We start from the raw sequence: 21,507 nt of genomic DNA, 5'->3' as shown, positions 1-21,507 counted from the left end.
TTGGTGTGTCGAGATTTTCTTTGTTCTCCCACCAGTGAAATCACAAGACAACACAACAGTGTGGGTTAACTATGGGCAACTTTTATTTTATGTTACAGTCAGTCTCTGTGTGATCTATCAACCAGTTTGAAGGCGTGAACATAAACTTGAACTTGTACACGAACTTGAATTTGAACTTAAACTTGAATTTGTTGTGTACTAAAATGAGGCAGTGGCCATCAGACCAACTAATTCTCAAACAATGGGCAAAACACTACGATGCAACTCAAATGTTGCAATAAGTAAATGGGTGGAGAATTGAGCCTCCATCTCTCCTCTTCAGTGGTGCACATTGATGTGTACCTATTCCTATTTTATGCACGGGAAGCCTATTTGGAACCCAGTGTTTGGTGTGTCAAGATTTGCTTTTTGAACGTTATTCCCAAACATTTTGAAGTTGTGGTTGGTTAAATCCGTGGATACATAGCCTGAGAATACAAAGGGCTGACTACATGTTGTAACCCCCCCAAAGCAATCTGATGAGTAATGCTACCTCTCCCCAGGACACACTGCACACAAAGGGATGCGTATGTTGTCTAAAACTAAACTAGAACTTCACACAAAGCCTAACTTGTTCAAAGCAAACAAAGAACATGGCTTCATGCTAGTTTCACCTTGGTGGAAGAAGTACTTCCTTAAGTATGAGTCAAATATAATTAAGAGCAATCAGCAGCCTGCTAGTAAGGAAGGGCCAAACCTAACTAATAGAGCATTCAGACTTAGGACAAACCTGTTCCTAAGAACATTAAGCTTGTTGATGTATGACTGTGGATAGCCATTATATTAACAATAAAATACCGGTAACTACAGTCAGCCCTTCACATTCACTGGGGTTGAGGCACAGGAAACCTATAAAAGTGAAAAACCACAGAAACACTATTTTGCATTCTGGGATAATACTTTTCTAGTAATCTCTAGGACCTCCAGCACAACTCTATAATTCTGCTGGAAGTTGACCATAGAATTGCTCTAGAGAACCGAACTATTCTTAAAGAGAACATTGTAATCAAATCTGTGAATAATCCAATCTGTAAAAGCCAAGCCCACAAATGTAGTTTGGCTAATTTTATATGTCTGACTTCAATACAGTTAATGAATAGAATTCCAGTGGTCTATTCACCATTACAGATTTCCGCTGGGAAAGGTGATTTGATGGGAGGTGGTAACCATAATTATAGTTGTTATGCTTAAGTTGCTCTTTATGTAGGGGTTATCTTGGGTTTTTATATTTGTATTTACTGTTATTGAGGCATTGAATGTTTGCCTTTTTGTTTGTTGGAATCCGCCCTGAGTCCCCCAGGGGAGATAGGGTGGAACATAAATAAAGTTTTATTATTATTATTACTATTATACTGTGGCTTCTACCTGAGTGGATTCTTCTGTCACTCCAGCACTATTCAACAGTTGTGATCAAATAGGTTCACTGTTGAACCTTTCTTATCCTTTAGGTTGTCATGATCCATCAGATTGACCAATGCCCAGATTAGAACCCACCCAATAAGCAAAACCCATTCAGCTAACTAATAACGTTGTGAGCCCTTCCAATCTAACAAAATGTTGTATCTTTATGCAAAATTCCACACCTGTTGCTGGGTCCGCAAAGAAGTGGAAATGAAAAAAGCTGGGGTGGTGGGGGTATAACCAAGACTAAATATTTGTGCTTAAAACTGTGAGCTCCATTCTATTGCTATTCTCAAAACAAATCTCAGTCTCAGATTTCTTTCGGTCTAAATGTATGTCTTCTGCAACAAGCCCCAGTTGGATTGAAGGGTTCTAATCAAAAACAAATTGGATGTTGAAAGCCTGGAGTCTGCATACTACTGGTTAATCTGTCTGAACTGCATTTAAAATTTCAGGTAAATCTCAGTAAAAGCCTGGTGAAAAGCAAATTTCTCAGTGTATTATAGTGCTGACACAAGCTACTGTTGAATGACACCAGCACCATGAGTCACAGCACCACTCTAGATATTTCACTTAAGATTCCCATATGACACCCATTGGGTTTGGTAGGGAAATGCCATTGTTTCTCAGTCTAATTCAATTCACAATGTGCTTGAACTAAAAGCGCCTTATAATCTATCTATACATATAATAAAAGTCAAAGTTTGTATGCGGAGGACAAAAGTGTGGTGGTGTGGCGGTGTATGTGCCAGCATTCTGATTGGTCAGCCTGAAAGTTCCAAGATTCTGATTGGCTGCCGCAGTGGTGCTATTTGCATATGGTCTCTGATTGGCCAGTTTTACAGGAGCCCCTGGTGGAGAAAAGGGTTCATGACAGAAACGGAGACATGAGAGAAGGAAATTTGCATATGGTCTCTGATTGGCCAGCCTCAATTCCAAGATTCCGAGATGACAAAGAGAGGAAAGGAAAAGGCCAGAGGGGGCTGGGTCAGAAAATTACCAATACAGACCAAACTTGGCACACAAAGCCCCCATGACCCACTCTACATCCTACTGCAGTTTGGAGGAGGATGAACCATGGCTGTTGGGACTTGCAGTACCATCACTCACATTCTGAGACCGCTGTTAACCTCATCCAATGACTGATCAGGACCAAACTTGGCACATAGACCTCTCATGACCCACCTTATGTCCTGGGGTGGTTTGGCCAGGGATGGACCATGGATTATGGGACTTGCAGTACCTTTGCTCAATTCCTGAGACCACTGCAACCCTCATCCAATTACCGATAAAGACCAAACTTGGCACAATGAGTCTCCATGACACACTCTACATCCTGGTGCAGTTTGGAGGAGGATGCACCATGGACGATGGGACTTGCAATACCTGCACTCCCTTCCTAAGACCATTACAACAATGATGGATCAGGACCACAATTTACACAAAGAGCCCGCATGACCCACTCTACATACTGGTGCAGTTTGGAAGAATTTGACAATGAATGATGAGACTTGCAGTCACTTCACTCATTTCCTGAGACCACTGAGACCCTCGCCAATGACTGATCAAGACTAAACTTGGCACACAGAGTCCCCATGACCCACTCTACATCCTGGTGCAGTTTCGAGGAGGACAGACCATGGATGATAGGACTTCAAGTACCTCCACTCCATTCCCAAGACTACTGCAACCCTCATCTAATGACCAATCAAGACCAAACTTGGCACACAGAGACCCCATGAGCGACTCTACATCCTGGTGCTGTTTGGAGGAGGACGGACAATGGATGATGGGACTTGCAGTACCTTCACTCACTTCCTGAAACCACAGTGACCCTCATCCAAATACCAATAAGGACCAAACTTCGCACAGAGAGCCCCCTTGGCCAACTCAACATTCTGGTGATGTTTGAGGGAGACTATGGATGACGGGACTTGCAGTACCTTAACTCACTTTCTGAGACCGCTGTGACCCTCATCCAATGACTGATCAAGACCAAACTTAGCACACAGAGCCCCCATGACCCACTCTCCGTCCTGGTGCAGTTTGGAGGAGGATGGACCACAGATGATGGGACTCGCAGTACCTTCACTAACTTCCTGAGACCACTGCGAGCCATATAAATAACTGATAAAGATAACCTTGATATACAATGCCTTTCTCTAATAACCCAGGCAGCGCTGGGTCCCCAAGCTAATAATAATAATAATAATAATAATAATAATAATAATAATAATAATAATAAATTGCACTATGGTTCCAGTTTAACGGCAATGGCAATATCTTATAAACACTTTGTAATTTGGTGCATCACTAAAGCTCCCAGGCTGAGATTTCTCAATTTCTCTCCTTAAACTGCAAATTCCAAGATTCCATAGAATCCAGGGAAGTTAAAGTAGGGTTATAGCACTGCCGTGTAGCATGAGCTCTAGTGCCACACCACACTGCAAATCCAGAGATACCATAGGATTAATTATAGCAATTAAAACTAAAATGGTATTATTGATCCCCGGTGGGGCAGTGAGTTAAAGCGCTGAGCTGCTGAACTTGCTGACCAAAAGGTTGCAGGTTCGATTCCAGGGAGAGGCTGTTAGCCCCATCTTCTGCCAACCTAGCAGTTTGAAAACATGCAAATGTGAGTAGATTAATAGGTATTGCTCTGGCGGGAAGGTAACAGTGCTCCATGAAGTCATGCTGACCACATGACCTTGGAGATGTCTATGGACAATGCTGGCTCATCGGCTTAGAAATGGAGATTAGCACCAACCCCCAGAGTCGGACATGACTGGACTTAATGTCAGGGGAAAACTTTTACCTTTACCTTAGTATAATTGTGTTATAGGAAAGCACTTTAACTTACCAACATAGTGCAGAAATATATCAGTTTGACGCCATTTTACCTGCCATACCTCCATCCTGGTGAATCTGGAGATTTGTACTTTGTTGTGACACCAGAACTCTCCCAAAACTTCTAGCATTGAGCCATGACAGTTAATGTTGTGTCAAACTGCTAAAATTTGGCAGTGTGAATGCAGCCCTAGTATCCTAACATAGTGGCAAGGTATATGCTAGGTCCTGAGCATATGGATTGAATTTCTATGAATCCATGTCCATTGCAGAGAGTGTTAAAGAGGGTTGTTTGTACTGCTCCCTTTAGGCCATACCCACTCTACACATTTTCCTCAACAAATCGCAATACTGTGTTTTGAGATGAATTCTGTTTTGAATCACAGGTAAATGTTAGAATGAGGGTTAGAGTTTAAGGAATAGAGTTCAGAGGAAAATTGGATTCTCTCTCCACTTGGCAGAGCCATCTGTTCTTGAGCTGTGCATGACTTGATTGCTTTCCTCCTCAAGAGCCATAACGTGACCCCCAGTTTGTTTAGATGACTGTTTTGCCAGTAGCATCACACTGCTAATAGTGATTGCCAGAATGCTGGGCAGTTCTGGCATCCAGTTTGTGGGTAGATAGGTACCAACTGGATGCCAAATTAGTGCTGCTTGTAAGTCTGAAAACAAACTTTTTGTTGCTTTCTTTAAACAACTGTTAACAATAACTATTGCTAAATGAATTTTGCTGTTGTTTAAGTCGTCTTTGCCTATTGACTTCAGAACATCTGAAATTCCACTCATCGGTCCCAATCTACCTTTTCTGCACACTTCGATGTCTTCCAAAATTGCTAACAGAATCATGGAACTTCATGTGTCTTGTTTGTTCCTATTGGTTACTTAAGTAGGAGTTCTAATTTTTTTATGAAGTATTCTGTGTTACAAAATGGCTTTATATTTTCAGTTTTGGTTTTACAGAATGACTAATTAAGGTAACATGTAAATATTGCAACTCCTGGGAGTCACCAAAAGTTGTGTCTTTCAGAATATAAGATTTATTTAATTGTACAAGCTCCATACTTGCATTTATAAACAGCCATGACTTGGAATTATCTCATCTCCTGCTTCTAATGCTTCAAATACAAAGCCTTCTCTGGACACTGGATTTTTACAGCAAAAACACAGGGACAATTGTGCAGTTCAAAATTGTAAAGTTGTGCAACTGTTCTGTTCTCTGGATGGAAGTGTTGTCGTAGCTATGCCATCAGGATAAAGTGGGCAAAAGTATGGGATTTAGTGGGATAGTTTGCCCTTGTGCCATGATAACATGCATGAGGAGAGGGGTTTGCCAGCAGAACCATAGATCACATCCAGAATAGAGGACAGTAGAAAATCATGAGAGCGCTGCACCTAATTGGAAAAACATTCTCACCTTTTTCAGTGCCCTATTGTGCAGTAGTAGCTCTAAATATACTCTGCAACATTTTATGTGATGTGCTGTTCTGTGGTGGGAGGGTCCATTGCACATTCATATGAAATCCTTGTGCATTCTTGCCATTCTCAGTTATTTGCATATTTGTTGGTAATGTAGCGGCAGACTTCGTAGCATTATGCATCACAATCAGTGATGCAGAGTTTCGGCTGTAATCTTGTTGTTGGTTAATCCAACAGTTCCAAGAGATGACCTTTGTAAAAGGGAAGCTGGATAAGAATTTTCATATATCCAGGGTGATTTACATTAATTTTCAAATTGGGTGAACTACCCAGAGCCTAGGGCATAAATTGTAACAGATTAAAATTAATCAAACCAATAGAACAAATGATGAGATACTTCTTTTACAATCTGTGATCACTTGCTTAGGACATTGTGGAATGCAAGCCGTAGCAGAAACCAGAAGTCTGACAGTGATAACCCTTGGCTGTGAGTCAGAAGGCCCTGTGTAAACTGCAGCGTCAACAGGATCAGCTCTATGTCACTCACTTGTTCTTTTTGGCCATTGCTCAATGGGGCAGTTGGGAAAGGCAAACCCTTAAGCCTCATGCATTCAGTCACATGCTCGTCTTATGACAGTCATATTTGCTGCTTTTCATGCACTTCTGGAAAGGTACCGTAGTGCTAATGAGTATGAAGCTGTGAGAACAATTGTTATTTCAACAATTCATTATCAAAAGAGTAATTTTGCTGGCTACAAGGAAAGAAATGAAGGAAAGAGTTGAAGTATCTTTATTTACACATCAGCTGTCTTTGCGTGTCACTTGAAGAAAGTCGTGTGAAACATACATTTTGGTACCTCAGTGGCACCAACTCACATTTTGGTACCTCACATGTTAGACCTGTTTCTGTGTTTATTTGACCTGCTGATTCCAAAAATGACATTGGTCTTTCCCAGCAACTCTACTTTTTGAGATGCAGAACACATGCCTTCTCCCAGTCGCCATCTGCTCACTCACAGAAAACCATGATAACCATATCAAAGAAACTACAGTTGATGTGATCAATCCAATGAGCCGATTTTCCCAATCGGCGTCCCAAATAACCCCAGACACAGGCCTAAAAACCAAGATGCCAAGTTTTTGTTTGGCTGGTGTAATCAGCCGTTTTCACAGGCAGAGATCAAGAAGAAATCTTAGCTCAATGTAAATAAGCTGTGCAAATAAGCCATGGCAGTTAAAGTGCACTTTGTATTCATTTGCAGTCTCCCATCCAAGTACTAATCAGGGCTGACCCTGTTTAGCTGCCAAGGACAGAGAGGATTGGGTGTCTTTAGAGCAGTGATTCCCAATTTATGGGCCATGGCCCACTGGTGGGTCGCAAGACCTAAAATAAGGTCCACAGCTATAGATTACTAAATATGTTTTTTTGTGGGCGAGCAGATGGTGACTAATGGATGGCATATGTTCTGTATTAGAAACAAAAGCTGATGTGGTCCATCCAATGCAATTTTCTGAATCAGTACCCCAAATAATCAAACCAAATCTAAAGTTGACCAAATGCTGATTCGTAACCATTTCAGTACTAATGTTGGAGAGTGGCACCTGGTCAAATTGGTTGGGAATCACCGCGTTAGAGCTTTTGGGCTCAACTGAAACACCAGTCTGACTCAATATAAAGCGGCTTCCCATATACTTATGTTATGGTGTATAACTTAACCTTGAATCAGGAATGAAAAAAAATATTTCTCTGATACAAAAGGACAAGAGGTCCCTTTTAAAACTTAACTCTTCTGGAGTTATCTCAAAGTACGACACACTAGATTTACTAAAGGAGATGACCAGCTGACTGTCAATGAATGAATGAAGATAAAAATCAGTAGAGTTGAAAGCTTCTCTACTCCAAATCCTACTCTAGTTTCATGGATCAGTGTTGAATGCTTTGCAAACAAGATGTTAAATGTTCCTCTTTGTTGTTAAAAAACACCACTATCTATACTTTAAACAATACTATAGAAATCACACAAGCCATGATGGTTTTAATGGTTTATATTGTTTTTATAGTATTAGGTCGAATGTTTTTAATTGTACTTTATGAATGTAAGGCATCAAATTCTGCCAATTTCTGTAAGTTGCCTTGAGTTGCCGTAAGGCTGAGAAAGGCGGGCTCCAAATGCCGTAAATCAATCAATCAATCAATCAATCAATCAATCATTTCTAAAAGCGTTAGTGTAAACATAGGCAGAATTATATTCAGTAATATAGCTAATTCATCCCAGCTTGCCCACCCTTGTGTGGTTGATATCAGTAAATGATATCAACACAATTCATTTTGTCAAAAAATGTTTTTTTTTCTGATGACAGGAGATTACCTTCTCACCCCCAACTGTAATAAAAAATGGCTTAATCACTATTTTATAGTACAGAATATAACAGAAACCCGGTCATTATTCTTTTTATCAACTAGTCATATTCAGCAACAATAATAAGTAAGAATGAAGTAGCTTCATTGATATAATAAATAATGGTTAGTTTCTTCTGATGTAACTGGAAGCAAAGGATCCCCAAACTTCCTCAGAAGTTCCATCTCTAACATAGAAATCATTGCATTATGGCAACCAGAGCCAACAATTTCACTTCCTTGATTTGGTGCATCTTCTACCCCAAACCTTGTGCATTGACAAGACTTTGGGAGAAATCAGCCAACCATAAGGGTGACTGACAACAAAGAAAAGTAGGCTTTTTACAGGATGAGATGTTGGAGGAGGTGTTGAAGAAGGTGTCACTCAGGTATGACTAGTTAGCAGAAGAGCATCTCCTCTGGCATTCTGACTACATTTGTCTTCACACTATTCCACCCTTTCCTGATGTCTTTGTTGCTGAATGTTTTATCTCAATTTGTTCTGTACTCTGTTGTCATAACTTCATTCTCTTCCAGGTGGAGGGGAGCCTCCCCTTAAGTGACCTTGGGAGGCTACCTGGGCCTCATACTCAGCTGGCAGAAACCACACAAAGGCTGGCACCCATGAGCTTTCCATGGGCAACTCTCCTTGGTTATTTATTTAGTAATATTTCTGCTACCCCCATATTGTAAGATTTCCAGAGGCTTATGGTAAATGAAATCAGATCAACAATTTAAAATTTAGGACACTAAGGCAACAATCAAAACAAGCGTAATTGAACCATATTAAACAATTGCATAATCTAAAAAGATGAAATTAACACAACATAGAGCCAAGAATGTATATACATCAGGTAAAGTCATTAGACTTTTATAGGAACCACATTTTTAAACTTCGGATGCATCTACATGTGTAGAATTAATGTTGTTTGACACCACTCTCACTCCCATGGCTCAATGCTATGGAATAAAGAGAGTTGTAGATTCTCAAAGGCTTCTTCACCATAGTCCTGGAGCCTCACCAAACCACAGATCCTATGATTTCACAGCACTGAGCCATGGCAGTTAGTAGTGTCAAACTAAGGTTGCAGTGAAGATGCAACCTCAATGTAGAAATAAGAACAACATTAACAATAATCAGGGCTCCAAGGAGAGGGAATTCCACAGCTGGCTTGCCAAAACACAAAGAAGGTGTCGTCCTATGGTGCCAGACAACATATTTACTTCTCCTGGTGAAACACAGGTGTTTACCACTCATACACAAACGCACACACACCTAGCAGATCTCAATTGACAGGTAGACTTATATGGAGAGGCACTACACTATTTAGGATTTTAGATATTATTACTAGGACATGAACTCCCATCTGTTCAACCTGGAAGTCGTTGTATTTTATACTCTCCCCCCCCCATTTACCCTCTCCCCCTTTCCCTCACAGCCAACCCTACTCATACCCACTACCCATCACCTGACCCCTTCCCACCCGACCAGCCCTACCATACCTTTCCCCCCCCTCGCCCTGCCCCCCACCATCTGATGTTTTAAATGTGTATTGAAAAATCTGCAATAAAGATAATTTTTTAAAAAAGAAATGTATTGGCAACCAGTGCAATTCCTTTAAAACCACCATTATATGATTAATGTCCTTTTGGCAAGTGGACTTACAGAATGGGAGCATCACCCGACTGACAAACAATCCAGTTTATGGATTCTTGCCTCTTACCAGTAATATTGGGGATTGATACAGTTGTAGTGTTTTGTTCTCCAAGCCTCCTTGTAGGTGTTGGCTCCCTTGAGCCTGCCACTCGCATGCAAATTGTTACTTACTATGGCAACTAGAGCCATAGCAAATACCCAATGAAAGGCATTTTGAAGGTATTTGACAGGAGTTTTCTCATGTTTCATTGATTCAAAGGATCACACATTCCTTAAGAAGCAATGAAACAAGCTGCAACATAGAAAGCGATTTGTGCAATGATGAGTGATGGCAATGGTTTTAACTTTTCAGAACATTGAAATGAGTAAATGGGATGAATGACTTTGATAATGCAATTTTCCAAGCTCTGAAAGGATGGGTAGAAAATCAAGTAGTCTTGAGTTTCTTTCGCTTAAAATAATGATCAGTATTTTCAGTAAAGATAACAGGATTCTGGAATTGATTTGTGGAATGAAATGGGCATTTAAATCACCACTCATGTATAGAAAAGGAAAATGCTTGCCATTAAAAAAGGTTGGGGGGGGGGGGGGAAGCAGGCAGTCCAATCTAAAGTCATCTTATCAATAAGGAAATGCTTTTGCAAAAAAGGGAAAAAAAAGGAAACATAATTATTTTTTAAATTCAAAAATGCAGCATATATCATTTACTTCTGAATACTGTCGTCTGATGATTGTGATTCACTGTGAGGCATAGTTTCCTACCTTGTTACATCATGTGCATAAACTTAAGTTGCAGTGTGAAGCAAACCACACCCTTCAGTATCACAGCTATTTCAAACTTTGCAGAATCATCACTGAGAGAGGAAACTACGGACCTTTTGCCAGGAATTATAGCATTGACGCTAAAAGCCATTTCCTTTCCCATACAGACTATTCAGCAAGGCAAATGCTTCAAAAACATGGTTTTATATTTCACATTGGCAGTTCTATGAGCTCTCCCATTTGATGAACTGTTACCCATAAGCTAATTTTAAAAAGACACAAGGCTGTTCCTTCACTTTTTGTAAAATCCAAACCATCGCGAGGTACACTCCAGCTTTGATTCAAAACTTTCAATAGTTTTGCTGTGCTGATGGTTGCCTCTAAACACACATATTATATTTTAAATCAAGGATGGGATTCATGCAGCCAGATGACTGTTGGATGAGATGCAACTATTAGTAGACCTAGCCAAAATAGCTACATTGTGAGGAATCCTGGGAGCTGCGGTAGCCATACAATATTTGAGGGACTCCACAGTTCCTCCTATTACTTTATGTGTTAACAAATCCTTTGCTGTTGTGTGCATTCAGGTCATTTTCAACTTATGGTGACTCTTAAATTGAAGCTTTCACGGGTTTTTCTGGGGCTGAGAATATGTAACTTGCCCAAGGTCACCCACTTGCCCCCATCGAACTACAGTGTGTCACTTGGCCGAGTATGAAAGCACTGGGCTGAATAGCAAGACAATACTGGCTCTCTTCAATCCAGTAAAAGTGAAGTGCCGTAGAGATGATTGAGTGGGTAGGTGAGCAAGTGGGGCACCACAGCAGTGCCCAAAGGGAATCTGCTCACTGCTCACGATGAAAAGTCCACCTGCACACAACCCAGACCCACTGAGGAGGACTGATTTTGCAACAAACAGAATTTTTTTCACTGCACAGTAATTGCATCCGCTTTCAGCCAAAAAGAGATTAAAATGCGACGAAATACCATATTCTTTGTTGCTGTTGTTGCTATGTGCCTTCACATTGTTTCCAATCTATGGTGACGCTAAGACAGGCCTGCACAACCTGTGGCCCTGTGGACTTCATCTCTCAGAATTCCTGACCATTTGACAAACTGGTAAGGAATTTTGAGAGTTGGAGTCCCAAACATCTGGAGGTCCACACATAGTGCAGGCCTGCTTTAGGGTGAAGCTATCACAGGGTTTTTCTGCAACTGAGACTATGCAACCTTTCCCAGGTCACTGGGGGTGGGGATGGTGTCCCATAGCTTAGCAGGGAATCGAATTCTAGCTCTCTTCAACCCAGAGCTTTTGGACTCAGCCGAGTGAAGTGCCGTAACTGAAAGGGGTGAGTGGGCAGGCATACGCTGCTTGGGGAAAACAATCAGTATATAGGTTGTGTGCAGCTGCTGAAGTCAAATTGTTAGGATTCTAATACATTTGTATGCCAACAGACCAAATAATTTTCTGCTGTTTGTGCTCCGTTTTTGTAGAATGATAAAAATGCAGCTAGGACTTGTGATGAAAAAGTTGCAATAGGCAACAGTTTATTTGTAAAAAAATCCTTTTAAATTTTACTACAACAAAGATTAAGGAAAGCCATATTAATATATATACATACACTATATATGTATATACACATTAAAATTACATGCTTTTTAGAACAGAAGAAATGGTCTTGTTCCCTCATACCAATTTGAAGTTCTCTCACTGCAAGGAATTCTTGCTTTCCTCGATTTAAAAAAAAAAGCAAAACCTTCAAGTATAAGAAATAAGCACACTAGTATCTGAAAGTGAAACCATTTGCTTTTTCTCACAAATGATCACTGTTTAATACAGAATAAGTCCATTTAGCTAACACTTGTATATGTGCCTTGGTGAACTTTACATTTGTGTCAAACCTTTACCTGAGATATGTGGAAATAATGGAAGGTGCAAAGTCATGGGTTTTAAAAGTTTTCATTCCACTTCAACGGAAATAAAAACGGATAATGTCTTACATGTTTCCGCTCTCATGGTATCCAACATGAGAGCTCTTTATCGGAACGAACGCCATATTACCTAATATCTTGAAACTTCAGGAAAACACAAAGGCAAGCACCACTTGTAACAACCAGCATGCAGACAGTGAAATAGAGGTAGCATTGTCTTACAGCTTCAACAGGATCACTTGATTTTAACCACATTATCTTCTGCAAAAGGCACTCGCTTTTTTGTTCCTAAGCTTGGTATTAAAATCCAAACAGACTAGCATGGTTTTGCTATAAATATTTCTTTTTTAAAAAAAAATTAAACAAGCACAATGAATAAAAATAAGGACATAAGAAATGAGCTTTAATCACATTACATTGTCATCTTCTGTCAAGAAAAAGTATTTCTTGTTTTGTTTTTGTTTTGTTTTTTAAAAAAACCCCTCTTGGTTATTAAAATGCTGGAGTCTTTCCATGTAAAATGACTAAGCAGCACAATGGATAATCAGAACTGTAAAATACAAGAAGTACGCCAGCCTTTTAGAACTAAAATAAGAGCAACAAGTCACAGTTAAAAAGTAGATTGGTCATTTAAAAGCAATGCTGGAGAATGGTGGCAAGCCATAAATGTAGACACTTATCAATATGTAGAAAACTGCCATACAGAACCCTTCCTTACCATTTATGATTAGAAAAATGTGCGCTTTCTGGAATTCACTTTCATCGAGACACAACCGAGCTAATTGAATTGTACGATGTCCCACTGTTACAGCTCGAAGCATAGGCTTCTTGGCCATTTGCATCTAGACTGACTCTAAACACGGAGGATGCTTTCAGTAAAAAGTCAGCGGCATCCCTGCGGCCCAGTTCCCTCAGTTTGGACATGAGGATGCCCACAGTACTTTCAGGGGAATTTCCCCATTCATGCAGAAGGGCATAGGATGGGCTTGATATGAAGTCATGGTGATTCCCATTGTTCGTGTTGTATTTTGCCACAAGATCAGGAAGGCCCAAGTTCATGGCAAGAAGGCACCAGTCCTTGCCCATGGGATCAGGTGGGTCCAGAAGCCGACTCAGTTTCCTCCTTGTAAGCAGATTCAGATCTGATACATGTATATCCATCCCCAAGCTTCCCTGGGAATAGACGTCAAGACACCCAAAGCACAATATACTGCTAAAGCTTTCTTTGTATCCACCCATGGTATTTGTCAGCGAAGTCTCCTTTTGACTCTGTGCCCGGAAAAAATCTCTTGGCTGGTAGATCATTATTGGTTCATGATGTTCCCTCAGTTGCTGAGGGCTGAGATAATGTTTGACTGTTAAGAGACCTGGCAATGTTGTGGCCATTAGATTATCAATGGTGCTGCACACAGAGTCTAGGAACAAGCAGCATTTGATCTTCTCTGTTTCCAGGCCTCTAACTTGAACTTCAATTCCTTGACCATTGTTGACAAGTAATACAAGGAGCTCGGCTCCACGGTTCATAATCTTCGATCCATTTACCCAAAGACGTATATCTGCATCTCCCTCTGTGCTCTGTTGATGAATCCACCTACACAGATTCACCTGAACTTTGTGGAAAATTCCACAAGGAAGCGGCGTTAGGTGTTCCACAGGAACAATTCTTACACCACCATAAATCATAACTTCATCCTCTTCATCAGCCCAAGATCTATGGAGACTATCAGTCTTGATCAAGGCAGGGATGTCAATCATTGTCCCACTGCTGAGATCTCTGGCACAGATATCCATAGCATCCAAGATTTGTATAAGTTCTTCTATATCACTGTCTGGTATCAAGCGCTGAATGTCTTCTATTGTATACCGACCTCTATAATGGTGGAGAGCTTTAGGGTTTTCTACCGATAGAAGTTTTCCAAGGACATTTGAACACAGCCAACGAGGATCCAGTAGGACAACATCTTGGACAGTTTCACTCTGCATGATATTGATCTGTTCAATGAAAGGAAAGTCCTTTGTCAGATTCAAATAAAAGAACACAGCTGTAATCATCATGGTTTCTGAATTCAAAGTGAGTCACTGACTATAAAAGGACGACTAGTGTTCAGATTCCTGTGATGCCTGATTCTGTACCTAATGGCAAATTTTATATTTGCAAACATAAAGTATAAACCTGGGCACATGCTCGCATGGCCCTTGTCTTCATTTCATTCCAGTCCTATATTAATAGGACACCGTTTTTGTACTGTTTAAAAAATACATTGCCCAGGGGATGGCCGGATGTCTCCCCATCCTGTGGGAGGCTTCTTTCATGTCCCCACATGAGAAACTGGAACTGACGGGGGGGGGGGGCTCCCCAGATTCAAACAGCTGACCTTTTGGTCAGCAGTTCTGCCAGCACAAGGGTTTAACCTTGTGCTGGCAGGACTGCTGACCGACAGGTCGCAGGTTCGAATCCGGGGAGAGGCAGATGAGCTCCCTCTATCAGCTCCAGCTCCTCATGCGGGGACATGAGAGAAGCCTCCCACAAGGATGATAAAAACATAAAATCTTCCCCTGGGCAAAGTCCTTGCAGATGGCCAATTCTCTGACACCAGAAGCGACTTGCAGTTTCTCAAGTTGCTCCTGACACGACAAAAAAAAAAAAGGGTTTAACCCATTGCACCACATGTAGATAATGTCTACTGATAAGAAGAACTCATAAGGCTGAAATGCAGCTCGGGAACTGGAAGGAAATTAGGTCTTGGTACTACTTCTTAGGAGCCTGGGCATGAATTTAAAGTGAGTTTCAAAAGAGCTGGAAAAGGAAAATTACATGGCAATGTTATTCAATTTAGGCTACAGCCTAAAGATATATGGAAGAAAGTATTACTAAAATCTGGAAATCTACATTCAGAATTGGTCAGCACATCACGTTTTCTAGCAAAACGTTCCAGTGCAAGATTTAAAAGCAACTCATTTCTGAATTGAAAATACCTTCCACATGTTCAAAGGTACTCTGAATTCTGTTAGGGATGCTCTAACTACAAATCATGCACTGGGTCCCTTCTGATACTATGATTTTGTAGTTTCACATGACTCCAACCCAGTCAAGAAAACAGAAATCATTATTAGAGAAATGTAGAAATGGGAGCCCTCTGGTTTGGTTGCCCAGTTCCTGAGAAGACAAAGGCTAAGGTATAGCAAACGAAAGATAACTAGGTTTATCCATAGAAAGACTGCATTCTTGTTCAGTCATGGAGAATCTTGGGCCAGTCATAATTTCGGGCCATGCCTTGCCTAACAGAGGTCTTGTAAAATATATAAACATCAGATAAATTACATGAAAGGGTATTCATGCAAGTGCTGCATTAATGACAAGCTATTGCTAGCCACCAAACCAGACATATATTTTCCAACCTCTTTTGACAGGATAGAAAATTATATAGTATTATATACATACAGTTGATGAAATTATTTCATATTACTTACTTCTCCTATACTGTGCAACTGTTGGGCTATATGTCTTAGTTCATCTTCACTTGCTAATGGATTAAGCTGATCTTGCACATCATACACAAACTGCTGCAATGACATGAGTTGGTTGGGTCCATTCATTTTTCTCCAGGATGGCAAGGTAGAGATGATTTTTTCACACAAGTGAGTCATAGGTGGACATGTCTATGAGAAACACCATAGTGGTCATTGTTTTTAATTCTGAAATGCAAATTGTTCTTTTTATCTAGGAAAAATGGATTTTATTTTGAAAGCCCTTCTAGATTGGAAGGAAGCAACTATGTTTGGATCTCTCTTCATTTACTGGAATTAGTTATGAAGTTATATCACAACAGAAGTAACATTAGCATAACTGCATCTGTGTGTGTTCATCTTTCCTAAAATGGGTGCTGTATTATCCTGTCATCCCTGCTTCTGTTTGGTTTTTCCTGGGAATATGAGACAGATTTTTTTAAAAAAAAATGCATTATGTTAATTATAGGTAGAAAAGCTCAAACTGTTAAAGCAGGACACAACGGCATCTGTTTACAAGTGAATGTGTCCCATAGTTCACAGCTCATATAAAATACATTTTCGGGAGTAAGGACGCGTAGCATGTTTATATTTTTTGTTTCCAAGTCATTTGTTTAGTTAGAATTACATATTTTTGGAAGTTTATACCATCATAAACTTTCTGAAACATAACAGTGACTTTTTTGGTACAATTTCAGTATTACAGTAATTGCACAAACTTAAAATGTAAGTTTATGCTCTTAAGTGTAAAGTTATCCCTGATTCAATTGATTTGTTGTTGACAGTGCTAGGAGTCTTAATGGCTCTGGAACAATAGATTTATTTACATCACATTACAAGCTGAAACATATTCCTTAGGAAGTTTGGCTTGAGAGTCCTGCCTCTGGCAAAACCGTCTGTTGAAGCCAGTGATACAGTCAAATTTAAGCTGGCATTCTCTGAGGTCAATAAGCAAACTGCAAAGATGAAGTATCTGGCAAAGATTTATCTGAAAATGCAGAAGTTTACACTCAAGAAGATCTGGTAGCAAAGTACAAGTAATAACATCAGCAGTATAGAATACAATGCTGGAAAATACTAAAAGACATGCTTCTGCATATATATTACATTTTGCCATTTGTTCAAAAAATCAGAGTAAATCCTCTTTTGAAACTGAGGGAAGTGAAAATGACTGAATAAATGAAACTTCAATAATACATATAAACATGACGAGAATACAAAGACGAATAACTGCGGGACACTTTCTGAAGAGACACAAGTTCAAACTAGGGAATTCATACACTCTCAGCCTAAGTTTCCTATAATATTATTGTGATAATAAAGTAGTTTAACTTCAGGGGTTTCTTAATAGAAATGATTCAAATGGGAATACTGTCAGTGCTTTTCTGAAGAACAAGTTCAAAATGGAACATTATTGAACCATTAAAACAGTGGTTCTCAACCTGTGGGTCCCCAGGTGTTTTGGCCTACAACTCCCAGAAATCCCTGCCAGTTTACCAGCTGTTAGGATTTCTGTGAGTTGAAGGCCAAAACATCTGGGGACACGCAGGTTGAGAACCAAGGCATTAAAAAAACCCTGCTATACTGGTCTAATGACAAAACGTGGGTTTTTAAATAACATAAAATTACATCTGTAATACAATTTCACTTCTCCTTCAAGTACAAAAAGAGACAAATATATATGTGATGTTTGTTTCATGAAGCTGCCTGTCAATTTATGGTGATTTAATGAATTTCATAGGGCTTTCTTAGGCAAGGAATACTCAGATATGCTGTTGTCAGTTTCTTCCTTTGAAATACAGAGTGATTTTCCTACTCACCAGCACAGGGCAATCAGACCGAAACTAAACAAATCTGCTGTATCCCATTGAGATACATGACCATATCAGATGCAGAGAATGAGCGTCTTCCCCCCCCCCCCCCCCGCTTCTCTCCTCTGCCAGCACAGAGTCCCCTGGAAACCATTACATGACGCACTGAAGAACAGGAGGAGCCGAAGGGGAAGCAGGGACAGATGGGGAAACATTGTGGGAAGGGAGACTACTGGGCCTGACAGGTGGTGACAGAGCCTGATGGTTCCCTCCACTGCCCCACAATTTCCACCACTTTACCCCTGCTCATCTGATAAGGTCCTTAGTTTAAGCTCTACTTACAAGATACCTTTAGTAACACACAATGCATGCAAAATGAGAAGATGCTTGACAATGAAAAACATTGACTTACAGAGATAATGTGACCACGCAATTCTTGAAGGTGATTTCGGAGAATCTTCATATCTTTTGATCCAGATGCACCAGCATCCAAAATAAATAATCTATCCAAAATATGGAGGTCATTCCCAAACCTACAAAAAAAGAGAACCTCTTAATTTAACCCATTTCATTCTTAGCTTTTTTAATTGAAGGAATGCTGCAAATCAGGATCCATATCACATATTATGTTTGAATTCGGGATGTTGTGGGTTATTCTAACTGTGCATAATTCAATCAACTGGAATCTAAAATCCACAATTTATTTATTTTGGGAATTTCTATGCAGCCTTTCTCTGACTGTTGATTGAATTAATCAAAGTGAATAAGTCACAACTTCTCTAGTTCTGATTTATTGAGAAGTCAGGGTTTAAATAAACCAATTTGGAGAGCTGGTTTTAAAATCTCTGATCATAGTGGGACTTTGTACACCCGCTTCCCAGATGGCTTTATTTTAACCCAGTATAACATCAGAAAGAATAGCAACAAAATCTAGGACTTATCAGTCAGTCAGGAGCTGAAAGAAAATATTCTGGGCAAAACAAAACATGTATGAATCTCTAAAATAAAATTAGAAAGAGTAGGAACAAAATCTGGCACTTCCTGACATTTTCGGCAGTCTGGATGCATCCTATGTGAGTGACTGTAAAATGTTATACACTCAGTTGATCAGTTGGCTGCTTTCTGCGATCCTGCAGGTCCTATCATTGGGGCAATAACTGCATTTAAGTTGCAAGGGGAACTTCTGTCTGATATCTGGTAAACTGTAAACCAGTGGTCCCCGGATGTTTTGGCCTTCAACTCCCAGAAATCCTAACAGTGGTAAACTGGCAGGGCCAAAACACCTGGGGATCCACAGGTTGAGAACCACTGCTGTAAACTGATCTTGTCCCTTAATGTTTCTGCTGCATTACCATTTGGGCATTTATTTGCCTTAGGATATTCCTGTTGGTAGTGATGCTCTTTAGTGTTACAGTGACACCAATCTCAATGCCTAAAGTTGATCTGAGATTTGCTCATACACACAGTACATAATGATAATTAATCATCTTCATGGTCATCACCATTGCTTTATTTACATCCTGCCTTTGTCCTCAAGCCAGAAATCAAGGTCAAGAAAAGGTTGCTTGCCTGTAAGGTGCAGAATGCTTCTATGTGATGGACAAAAACCATGAAGGAGCTGTGGTGGCACAATGGGTTAAACCTTTGTGCCGGCTGAACTGCTGACCTGTAGGTCAGCGGTTCAAATCTGCAAGTTGAAGTAAGCTCCCAACTGTCAGCTCCAGCTTCCCATACAGGGATATGAGAGAAGCCTCCCACATGCATCCCCTGGGCAACGTCTCTGCAGACAGCCAATTCTCTCACATCAGAAGTGACATGCATTTTATGGGATAAGATAATGACAGCTGGGAAGAAGGTGATTACAAAAATATACAAAATTCTTCTAACATGGTCAACTGAGAAGAATCAAATAAAGAATTGTATGATTAAGTGGGAAGCAAATATTGGGCACCCTATAAGATACACAGATTGGGGAAAAATACAAAATTATAAATTAAAATTTATCATCTCGTATGACCTACGGGAAAATTAGATTAAAATGATGTATCAGTGGTACATCACACCAAGCAAATTAGCAAAGTGTTACAAAACTCTGTCTGACAAATGTTGGAAGTGTAAAACAAAGGTAGGAACTTTTTCCACCTTTGGTGGTCATGTAAGAAGGCCAATAAATTTTGGACATGGACCCACAAAATGATACAGAAGATTCTGGGACTAAAAATAGAACTAAAACCATAATACTGCCTCTTAGGCATAATGGATTTCGATACAGGTAAAAATACAGAATTCCTATTTTTCCATTTGGCCACCGCTGCTAGATTAATATATGCCAAAACTTGGAAGAGGGAAGAGATACCTACAGTAGAAGACTGGAAAATTAAAATCTTGGACATCGTAATTATGGATAGCCTATCAAAATCTCTTAGGAACAGCCCGAGACCAACTACAGAAAAGATTAAATGGACTCTGATTAAAAGCTTTTTTTCAAAATCTAAGTCACATATAAGGAAGAAGTGGAGAGGAGAGATCGAAGAAGAAAGAAATCTTAGATGACTCTAATTTTGGCCATGCCAGAGGAAACAAGAGATTAATTCATCTATTCCTATTCTTCATCCTCCCCCCCCCCTCTTTTTCTTCTTCATCTTCTCTTTTAAAAAATAAATTTTTGTCTCTTTCTTTCTTTCCACTGCATGGGTGGTGGTTGTTCTTTAATCACTATTCTACATCTGCTATGCACTATGTATATTTTATTTAAGATAAGTAAGTTAAGAAGTAACCTGCTAATGTACCCCTATTCTATCCCTTAATAAAATATTTTTTTAAAAAAAGAAGTGACCTGCAGTTTCTCAAGTCACTTCTGACACGATAAAAAAAAAGACCATGAAGAAGAAAAGTTCATTTCTTAATACACCTGTTAATGCACCAACGCTGTTCTTTGCACCTTACCTATTCCTAATTTCTTTCATAAGTGAAGAATCCTTGTCATATAGGAACTCTCCTGCAGGAGAACGTGGAAGATTGACAATGTCCGCATGGGTAGCCACCAGGGCCACGTGCAAAGGACTTTTCAGCTTTCCTCCAAATGCTTTATGAGGGAAGAGAAAGAAAAGATTTTAGGAAAGAAAATGTATCTATTTCCACAAATTTCATCATCCTAAAGACCTGATGGCAATTAGTGTGACGCAGTAACATCATTTCAAATAATTCTACTGCTGCGTTATATAAAAGATGTTACAAATTGCTATAACTCTTCATAAGCCATCTATTTCGCTATAACCTAAATATATACTGGAAGAGTCTGGCAATTGTTTTTCTCAATTAAAAACTCTCTATTGACTTTACTGATCTATAATGCTACAGGTTTATGGTTGAGATTATTACAGGAAGGAAATGAATGGTGTTTAAATAAAACCATTCATACACAGGTATGAATGCAACTTTACAGTACTTACACAAATAAAGAATTCTCATTTAAGTGAGAGTTAAGTAGGAAAGCCTGGGAGATACCATGGAAAAGAATGAGAGAGAGAAAGACACAAATGGGACATGAATGAGGTAACAGCACTGAACATAAATTCATATAACCTGCTTGGTTAAACGTAATGTGGAAAAAGAAAAAAAACCCCACACATTTGGACACATTGACATTAATTCCATAGCATTTACCTGTAATGTAACAAATATTCAACCATAACATCAAAGAAATGTGAATAGGGACAACCATATCCTTCAAT

The 21,507-nt window shown here is 39.7% G+C and overlaps 1 protein-coding gene across 2 annotated transcripts in view; it reads right to left on the bottom strand.

Annotated features, from left to right (window-relative positions):
• Positions 1-12,040: 12,040 nt before the first annotated feature.
• DAPK1 (death associated protein kinase 1) overlaps positions 12,041-21,507 on the bottom strand; it is a 104,167-nt gene continuing 94,700 nt past the window's right edge. For both annotated transcript variants that reach the window (XM_060762087.2, XM_060762086.2), the window contains exons 23-26: positions 20,720-20,858; positions 18,186-18,306; positions 15,927-16,115; positions 12,041-14,447 (exon numbers count right to left, since the gene is read on the bottom strand). In XM_060762087.2, the coding sequence (XP_060618070.2) occupies positions 13,215-14,447; positions 15,927-16,115; positions 18,186-18,306; positions 20,720-20,858 (1,682 nt within the window). In that variant the 3' untranslated portion in view covers positions 12,041-13,214. The remainder of the gene's footprint in view (positions 14,448-15,926; positions 16,116-18,185; positions 18,307-20,719; positions 20,859-21,507) is intronic.

This window comes from Anolis sagrei, chromosome 2 (genome assembly GCF_037176765.1).
Source record: "Anolis sagrei isolate rAnoSag1 chromosome 2, rAnoSag1.mat, whole genome shotgun sequence".
Taxonomy (NCBI): Eukaryota; Metazoa; Chordata; class Lepidosauria; order Squamata; family Dactyloidae; genus Anolis; species Anolis sagrei.
Note: the sequence above shows the minus strand (reverse complement) of the source record. Positions and strands in the feature narration are given on the sequence as shown.